This window comes from Peromyscus leucopus, chromosome 8b, assembly GCF_004664715.2.
Source record: "Peromyscus leucopus breed LL Stock chromosome 8b, UCI_PerLeu_2.1, whole genome shotgun sequence".
Classification (NCBI taxonomy): Eukaryota; Metazoa; Chordata; class Mammalia; order Rodentia; family Cricetidae; genus Peromyscus; species Peromyscus leucopus.
This window is the reverse complement of record NC_051086.1, coordinates 41,854,016-41,862,772: the sequence shown is the minus strand read 5'-3', so window position 1 is coordinate 41,862,772 and position 8,757 is coordinate 41,854,016. Positions and strand designations below refer to the sequence as shown.

Genomic DNA, 8,757 nt, shown 5'->3' with positions numbered 1-8,757 from the left:
ATGGAAGGAGCCAGGTGCAAGAGGACAGCACCGGAGCTTCAATCCACAAGCACAGAAAGTAAACCGTGGGTGCCAGGGTCTGGATGTGTTTCTGGGGGAGTCGGATGGTGGTGAGGGCTGTGCAGCAGTATGAAGAATGCTGACCTGAATGTATTGAAGGTGGCCTTGCTGCCTGGTTTTCATCAACCTGACACCCACCCAGACATATCCGGGAAGAGGGAATCTGGAGAAAATGCCTCCATAAGATCGGCCTGTAGGCAAGTCTCTGGAAATTAATTGATTAATGACGGATGGGAGAGGCCCCAGCTCACTGTGGGTAGGTGCTCCTGGGTTGTATCAAAAAGCAGGCTGAAGAATCCCCCTAAGAAGCAAGGCAGTAAGCAGCATCTTCCACGGCTTCTGCTCCTGTTCCTGCCCTGAGTTCTTTCAGCAATGGGTGTGATGGTTAATTTTATACTGCCTATATTTAACCACCGTGAACAAAGAAATGCCTCCTCTCCTCCTTTCTTCAGGGCAGTACTGGGGAAGGAAACCAAGGCTTTCTGCTGCTAGAAAGTGCTCTACCACTAAGCTATCTCCAACCCTCTTCTTGCTTTTTATTGGAGACAGGATTTTAAGTTGCCCCAGCAGGTCTTGAACTGGCATCCTCCTGCCTCTGCCTCCCGAGGCTGGGATTGCACACTAGGCCCGGTATAAAATGTCAAATTTCATGTTTATATATTTAACCACAACCACAATCGGCTTGAACAGGAGCCAAGTGGGGGAAAGGGCATCGGATGGCTCTAGCCTCGGCGTCTAATCTGGGCGTGCGCACCCATCGACAGGTCGAGGCCCCGCCCACTTCTACCCCCACGCACGCGCGTTGCCCGCCGCCGACAGGGGCCGCTGTGGCTCCTGCCCTCACTCGCGCCCAAGATGGCAGCCGCGCTGCTGCTCCGGGGCGCGGCTGCGGGGCGCCGAAGTCCGGCCTGGCTCTGGCGGCCGAGCTGGATCCCGAGGCGCTGCTTGGCCCGTGGCTCCGGCGTCCGCGGCAGCCCGGAGGACAGCGTGGCCTGGACCTGCTTCCGGCTAGACGAGCGCGCCTTACTGCGCGTGCGCGGCCCGGACACGGCACCCTTCCTGTTGGGACTATTGACCAATGAGCTGCCGCTTTCGGGTCCTCCAACCGGCGCGGCTCAGCCCTCTGCGCGTGCGGCGTATGCCCACTTCCTGAATGTGCAGGGACGCACGATGTATGACGTCATCCTGTATGGGTGAGGAGCCTGGGCAGCAGGGCGGGGCAATAGGCGTGGTAGAGCGCGGGGGGGGGGGGGGAGGGAGCTGGCTGGGGAGGAGCCCTCTCGGGAGGGGAGGCTGGACACATCCAAGGAAGGATGTCCCGGATAAGATTCCCAGGGCATGCTGGCTAGACACCGCTGAGAGGAGGCCGAACTAGATGTCTCTGGAAAAGGCTTCCAAAGGAGGATGATCTGGACTTAGAGAAGGGCTCACCTGGAGGCGAATGTCCCGTGGAAAGCGTCCAGGTTCGCCCCGGCCCACATCCCAGGCTCCTACCGGAGTCCAGGTCCGGCTGCCTGGTGTCTTTCTAAGTTGGGTTTTGGTAAGCATCTTCAGTAGCCACCTAGGGTCTCAGAGTAAGAATATGTGGAGACTCCTCATGTCTGGGAGGGTCTTTCCCCTTGAGGATGGCCATTCCAGGCTGAAAGTGGTCGGTCACTGAGAATTGGCAGCCATGACATCATTATCCAGTAGTTGTCTGCATTCTGTGGGGGAAACCTAGAGCGTCTTATCTCCAGGTGCTAAAAAGCCACAATGATGAGCCTTCTAGAGATCTTTTTTTCCCTGTATTACATCGCTTGGTGTACTCTCTGAATCTAGGACTGCGTCAGCAAATGACAACCTTTGGGCCAGACCCAGTATGATGCTTTGGTGTGTAGCGTTCCCTGAGAATCCAGGCACACCCATGTTCCTCCCCTCAGCCTGGGACATTGTCTTCCAGACAGTGTTAGGGCTGCGGTGGCTCAGGCCCTGGAGCCTAAACCAGTCTCTGCCCTTTGTAGAGAACACGCATGGACCCCACTCTGGAGGCTTGGATCTGACTACATTTCCAGGATGTCACCATCTCTGTGTGTTACCAATAGGCTGCTGGGTGGCCTGGGCCAGCAAGGAGAAGCTATTCAAGTGCAGTCTTTTGGTGGCTTTCATTCTTCATGGTGGTTGGCAGGGGTTGGCCGTGTGGTGGCAGTTGCCTCTGGAAGCAGGAGCATGTGGGTGCCCTCTAGTGTTGAAGACCCTGAGTCTGCAGCCTTGGCCCTGCAAGTATTTACGGCTCACATTGTGGATCTAGTGTAGGGTTCCTCAACCCTGGGCAGCAGCCAGTGTTCCGGCTCTTGTATGGGATTCCTTAGCTGTTCACACCAGCCAGCGCCACAGCTACTCTGACCAGCTCGTAGACCCCTGGCTCTAAAGGTTTGATCAACAGCTCTCCGGGGCTCGTCAGTGACCTGGGCCTGCAGTTCTCTTCTCCGGCTCTCTGCAACTTTTTACCCTCTTCCAGTCTCAGCTCTCCACCCTCTCGCTGTCTGTCTTTCCACTTCGGCTGCCTTTCTTCCTGCCCTGGCTGTTGTTGAACCACTCAGCTGTTGTTTCAGCTGTCAGGCAGCTGGCAGTCTCGTCCTCTCTGCAGCTCGGCTTGTCAGCCACCCAGCTGCGGCCACCACTGTTGTTCCGCTGCCTCTGCTGACCTCTACTGTCGCCGCCGCTGCTACCTTCTCTGTTACCAGCCCAACCTCCTCCACTAAAGTCGGCAAGAAAAGAGGACCGGGAGAGGCCTTTTCTTGGGGCTGGTGCTCTCACTCTCGGGGTGAAGTTCTGGAGAGTCTCCCCACAGACTCATTAAGTGAGCCCCCACAGCCTGTTTGTATAGCCTCGGAGAGATGTTTGGACCGGTCACAGACTTGCCTGTTGGCACCTTCACAATGACCGAGGATTGTGTTTGGGACAGTCCTAACCCTGTGTCTTTGGCAGTAGTTAACAGCAGTCCCTCTTCTAGGTACCGGAAGATGCTGTCCACCTGGCCTAGGTTGGAAGTGGTTGCAGTATCATCTGGAGTTCATTGAGACTTGTGATGGCAAAAAGTCTGATTAAAACTGTTTTAAACAACCTGGTGGAAGCTGTGCTGTTAGCGGTGTGTGTGTCTGTGTGTGTGTGTGTGTGTGTGTGCGTGTGTGTGCGTCGCTGCTGGCATAGGGTAGCCCGGCTCCCCATTTGACAGTCCTTTTGCTCAGGGAAGCAAGGGAGAGTGACTAGTGGAGGCAGGGTCAATGGAGAGTTAAAATCACTTAGGGGATCTAAGAAAGGAATTTATATGCTCAGACTTTACTCTTAGAAATGGCTGGGTAAGCCAGCAGGGGCGCACGCCTTTGATCTCAGCACTCGGGAGGCAGAGCCAGGTGGATCTCTGTGATTTCAAGGCCAGCCTGGTCTACAGAGCGAGATCCAGGAAAGGCTTCAAAGCTACACAGAGAAACCCTGTCTCGAAAAACGACAAACAAACAAACAAAAAGAAATGGCTAGGTAAAAGGTTAGGAGTCCAGCCTGGCGGTGGTGGCCGCGCATGCCACCCAGCACTCGGGAGGCAGAGCCAGGTGGATCTTGGTGAGTTTGAGGCCAGCCTGGGTTACAGAGCGAGATCCAGGACAGGCACCAAAACTACATGAGAAACTCTGTCTCAAAAAACAAAAAACAAAAAAAAAAAAAAAAAAAAAAAAAGTTAGGAGTCTGTGTGTCAGTATAAGTCACGAGTAAAATAAACCCGCCTTTTTCCCTTTGTAATGGGAGAGTCATGGCTGTTATTGCACAAGAAGTTTACAACAAGAAACAGCCAGTTCATTCAAAAGGCAGTAATTCCAAAACGCCTTGCAGATGGTTTCCTCCAACAGAACCCTTGATTCTGACAGGCTGACCTGGACACTGGTTGTCACCTGCTGTATGGCCTTTTGCTACCAGCAGCTCTCAGTAGTCGGTGAGTCGGCAGTGGGCAGGGACTCCTGCCAGCCCTAAGCCCATGTCTGTCTCCTACAGACTCTCCGAGAGCACCGAGGAGGCACCAGGCTATCTCCTAGAGTGTGACAGCTCTGTGCTGGGCACCTTGCAGAAGTACCTGGCCATATATAAGATCCGGCGGAAGGTCGCTGTGGAGCCATGTCCAGAGCTCCATGTGTGGGCTGTGCTACCCTGTGGCCCTCAGGTCCCTGAGGCTGCACCACTAGAAGAGAGGGTGGAAGCCACCACCATCCTCACCCGTGACCCCCGGACTGTACGTATGGGGTGGCGGCTTCTCACTCAGGATGATGGCCCAGCCTTGGTGCCCAGGGGACAGCTTGGGGACCTCCAAGATTATCATATGCACCGGTACCAGCAAGGTATGAGTAGGGTAATATGCTGGGCTGGTGTTGGGGGTGGGTGGGGAGTTGCAAGGAGGCCAGGGGGACCCCGTAAGGGGTAGAAGAGTTGGATGGAGTTGGCCTGTAGGACTGGACTTGACAAACTGCAGGCCTGCACTTGCTGCTGGACATGCTATTCTCATTTTCTTTGTTTTCGAACCCCACAGGCATCCCCGAGGGGGTCCGTGACCTGCCCCCAGGGACAGCCCTACCTCTGGAGTCCAACCTGGCCTTCATGAACGGTGTGAGCTTCACCAAGGGCTGCTACATCGGGCAGGAGCTGACGGCCCGCACCCACCACACAGGCGTCATCCGTAAGCGTCTCTTCCCTGTGAGGCTCGAAGGCCCCCTGCCTGCCGATGGCATCAGTCCCGGCACCTCAGTGACGGTGACTGCGACAGGACAGGCAGCGGGCAAGTTCAGGGCCGGCCAGGGACACGTGGGACTGGCTTTGCTGCGGTCAGAGACCATCAAGGGTCCTCTCCACATAAAGACCTCCGAGAGCCAACAGGTGGCCGTGACGGCCGCAGTGCCGGACTGGTGGCCCACGGCAGCCAAGTAGCCGGATGCTCTGAATTTCACTGGCCTTAGAGTTACCAGGTGCCTCTGAGCCGCTGCCCAAGGTCTTCAACGCTGTGTGCTGTGCCCCCGTTGGGTATGAGTTCCTTCTCCTGTGGTGGCTTCCTGGACACACCCACTGGGAAAGTTCCATGGGTTCCAGCTACGGATTGCCTGCTGCGTCCTGCAGAGGGTCCTACTCTGGTGGGCTCTCCTCTCCCAAGTGTGTGACTGAGAACAGAGTCACCCTCCTGATGCCGGGAGAGGGAAGGGTCTGAGCTCCCCTTTGGACCGGATTCTGAATGGGATTTGATACGGTCCATGGGCCAAGGCAGGAGTGAAGCCTCTGTCCAGTGTCAGCTCCCTAACCTTGTTTCTCTTGGAGGAAGGTTCTCTGTGTCTGCAAAACTACTGGGCCAGGAATGCAGGCTCTGTGTTCTCTTGAAGCACATCTCAGGGCAGGAATTGTTTGGGTTGTGTGCACGGTGGGGAGGTTGATGCCCTTGGACTGGGACATGTGTTCTGTGAGCCACAGGGACTGTGTGTCCACTGTCCTGGGGGCTCTTCTCACTCCTCAGAGTGAGCTGCTGTCTTTTCACACTCCCCAGGAAGCTCCGGAGGCATGGAGCCCAGGGCTCAGGTCCATCTGGGAGGCGCTTCAACCTTTGGCTGGTTTGGGATGTCACTTTTATATATATGCTTTTAGTGGGGAGTGATTTGCTGGTGGGGTGCATGCTCCCCAGAACCACTTTTTCTAACCTTTGTAATGTGAACTGGGGTCTTGCCACAAAGCCTAAGGACCAGTAAAGTGTGATCTGTAAATAGCCCCTTGGGAACTCTGGTTTCATTTTGGGCAGGTCTGGTAAAATAGACCCATGGGACGGCTGTCTCTGGAGATCATGAGCACACCAGATAAAAGTGTCCCACTGTTGTAGCTATCTAGGTCTGGTTGGTCTTAAACTTGAGATTCTCCTGCCCTGGCTTCATGAGTGCTAGCTAGATTGACAGGCAGGCACCGCTGTGTTTTACAAGATACACCTATGTCTCTCTCTTCCAAAAGATGTATTTTGTTTTCATGTCTATATGTGTGTGTCTGGGTGCCTATGAAGGACAAAAGAGGGTGACAGATACACTGGAGTTAGAGTAACAGGTAGTTCTGAGCTGCTGGATATGCATGATGGGAACTGAGTTTGGATCCCTGCAAGAGCAACCAGTGTTCTTAACTGCTGAGTCTTCACTCCAGACTCAATACATTCATTTCAGCAGAGTTCTGTGGGCCATGCTGGGCTGGCAGGAAGTGGGGCGGCCTCTGAGTCTGGCACAGGGAGTGGGTGCCCAGGCTTCAGGGTTAGGGTGGATAGCTCTGAACTGTTTTCTGCAGTGCCCTCAAGGTGAGACCACAGAGGGTTGGGGTGAAAATAGCCGGGGTAGTTATTCTGGGGCCAGGGACAGTGGGGACTTCTAGGAACTGTGACTTTGGGGGGCTACCTAGGCTAGAGTTCTAGGCGCACTCTGAACTCAAGTGCAGTTTTCAGCAGCTTGGTGTCCTCTGAGTAGACTGGTGAATCGGGGGTGGCCTCCTTCTTAGGATGTGACGGGGGGGCACCCTGAATGACCTCACTCCTCGTGGTACTGAATGGGTGGTCAGTGTTGGGGACAGGGACCTGGCAGAGACAACTTGAAGGATGGATTACTTTGGCTCACGAGTTTAGAGGGTTGCAGTTCATGGTGGAGTTCATGGCAGAGTCCCTCACATGGTAGGGGCACCAGGAAGCTGAGAATACCCTTCAGAACAGGACAGACCTCACACTCCACAGGCTACACCGCCTCCCAAGCAGCGCCACCAGCTGAGGACCACCATGAGGTCAAATGTGAGCCTGTGGAGGACACGTCACATTCAGACCACAACACTTGGGGTGCATACATAGGCTGTGCAGGTCCCAGCACAGCTGACAGACCCCGCCTGTCCTGGTCTATGACTGCCTGGTGCCCTGTGACTGCTTCTCCACTCAGGAGCAATGCTGCAGTTGTGTTGAATGTTGAGGTAAAAGATGAAATCAAGTGTGCTCTGGAAGGCTGTGACCGCTGGGCTCCTGCTGACCCCACCTGGCAGCTTCTTTAATTGACACGACATAAATTGGTCTGCAGTCATGTGACTGACTTTGCCTTCTCAAACCTGTTGGGGAGCTGTCCGTACAGGGATTGGTGCCTCTGGGCCTTGTCCCTCACACATTCCAGCTTTCGAAAGGAGTCCAGAAAGGTTCTAAGCAGTCCCATTGGGTAAGGAAAGGGCAAGTCCCCAAAGAGGCGGATGCTGCTTGGGGCTGAGATGCTGCCTCACGAGTGCTCGCCCGCTGCCTGACGTTGGGCTCTCACAGTCCCTCTCAGAAGTTTAGAATAGCAGCCCCGCACAGTAGAAGTGCGAATGGGCGGAGTCACCTGTGCATCGGGCTGGTCTCCAGGGACCTCAGGGCCACTCTTAGTGATCCAGGCATGTGTTCGGTCTTCACATTCTCACAGGGATCTGCACAGACCCTGGTATAGACACTTGGAAACCGTTAACTGCTTTTCAGTGTATTTTGTAAAAAGCACAAAGCTGTTAAAAATAAACTGATTAAGAAGAAAAGGTGCACCTGTTATTCTGGTTTATTTTATTTTTTCTTTCTCGAGTCAGCATCTCTCTGTATAGCTCTAATGTCCTGGAACTCACTCTGTAGACCAGGCTGGCCTAGAACTCACAGAGATCCGAAGTGCTGGGATTAAAGGTATGTGCCACGAAGCCAGGCTTGTTTTTGTTTTTTGAAAACCTTCTCCAAACCAGGCTTTGGGGAATGCGTTCCTAGGATACAGGGTCCCCAAACTTTTGACACCACATTCCAAGGTAACTAGCTGTCTGTTCTGTTCTCTGGTAAGGTGGTAGTCAGGAGTGGCTCTGGGAAAGGCCCCTGGAACCTGTGAGGCCAGAAGGCGTGTGAGGGCACAGGTGATTTTAATGACTTTAAGGGGCTCAAGCTGTAGGGGTGGTACCCAATCACTGGGCACCTCGCTCCCCAGGAAGAGGTTGAGGCCTGCTTGTCAAGAGGGTGGGGGCAAGCTCCGAACTGAAGTCAGCCAGACTAGGAGCTGACTAGCTTAGGAAGAGCAGGCTCTTCCCAGCCAGGGAAGTTTCCAGTGCCAGAACCTCACAGTACACTGGGAAAATACCACACATGCTTAATAGAATCCTATGAGAAAGGGCCAGCAGAAAGACAAGCCCGCAAGTTTTAAGACGGAGTCACCAGGCACAGCAATAAGATAAACGTGGAATATATTAGATGTAAAGGATTTACATTTGAGTAAGAATAGGAGAGGGCCTGTTTATTAGCAGAGAATGAGGCGGGAGGGAGAGAGATCCCATTAACAGGTACAAGGTCACAGCAGCCGAGACAAGCACATTCTCTTCTCTTACACAGAAGGGTGACCAGACAATGACACTGGTCATATCATTCAAAATAGCTGGAAGAGCGTTATGAATGTTCTCATCACAAAGAAATGGTAACTGTGTGATGGTGTAACCCAGCCATCCTGGGATCATCTCGAGACAAATGCACACACCATCACACTGGGCCCCTAAAGACACTTGATAATTAGCTGCCAGGTTAAAAATAAAACGTGAGTGACACAGAGAAACCCTGTCTCGAAAAACCATAAAAAAAAAAAAAAAAGAAAAAAGAAAGAAAGAAAATGTGAGAGAGCAAGGAAGACTACTAAATGG

General features: G+C 53.7%; 1 protein-coding gene across 3 annotated transcripts; it reads left to right on the top strand.

Moving 5' to 3' along the window:
- Window positions 1-868: 868 nt before the first annotated feature.
- Window positions 869-7,632, top strand: Iba57 (iron-sulfur cluster assembly factor IBA57). Of its 3 annotated transcripts, XM_037200711.1 has the most exons (4): window positions 1,481-1,600; window positions 2,061-2,181; window positions 4,084-4,424; window positions 4,613-7,632. In XM_037200711.1, the coding sequence occupies exons 3-4, from the start codon at window positions 4,325-4,327 to the stop codon at window positions 5,005-5,007; spliced, it is 495 nt and encodes a 164-aa protein (XP_037056606.1). In that variant the 5' UTR covers window positions 1,481-1,600; window positions 2,061-2,181; window positions 4,084-4,324; the 3' UTR covers window positions 5,008-7,632. The 3 variants fall into 3 exon arrangements, with proteins under 3 accessions (XP_028712981.1, XP_037056606.1, XP_037056605.1); XM_028857148.2 differs by lacking the exons at window positions 1,481-1,600; window positions 2,061-2,181 and adding an exon at window positions 869-1,253; XM_037200710.1 differs by lacking the exon at window positions 1,481-1,600 and having other exon boundaries at window positions 1,624-2,181.
- The last annotated feature ends 1,125 nt before the right edge of the window (window positions 7,633-8,757 follow it).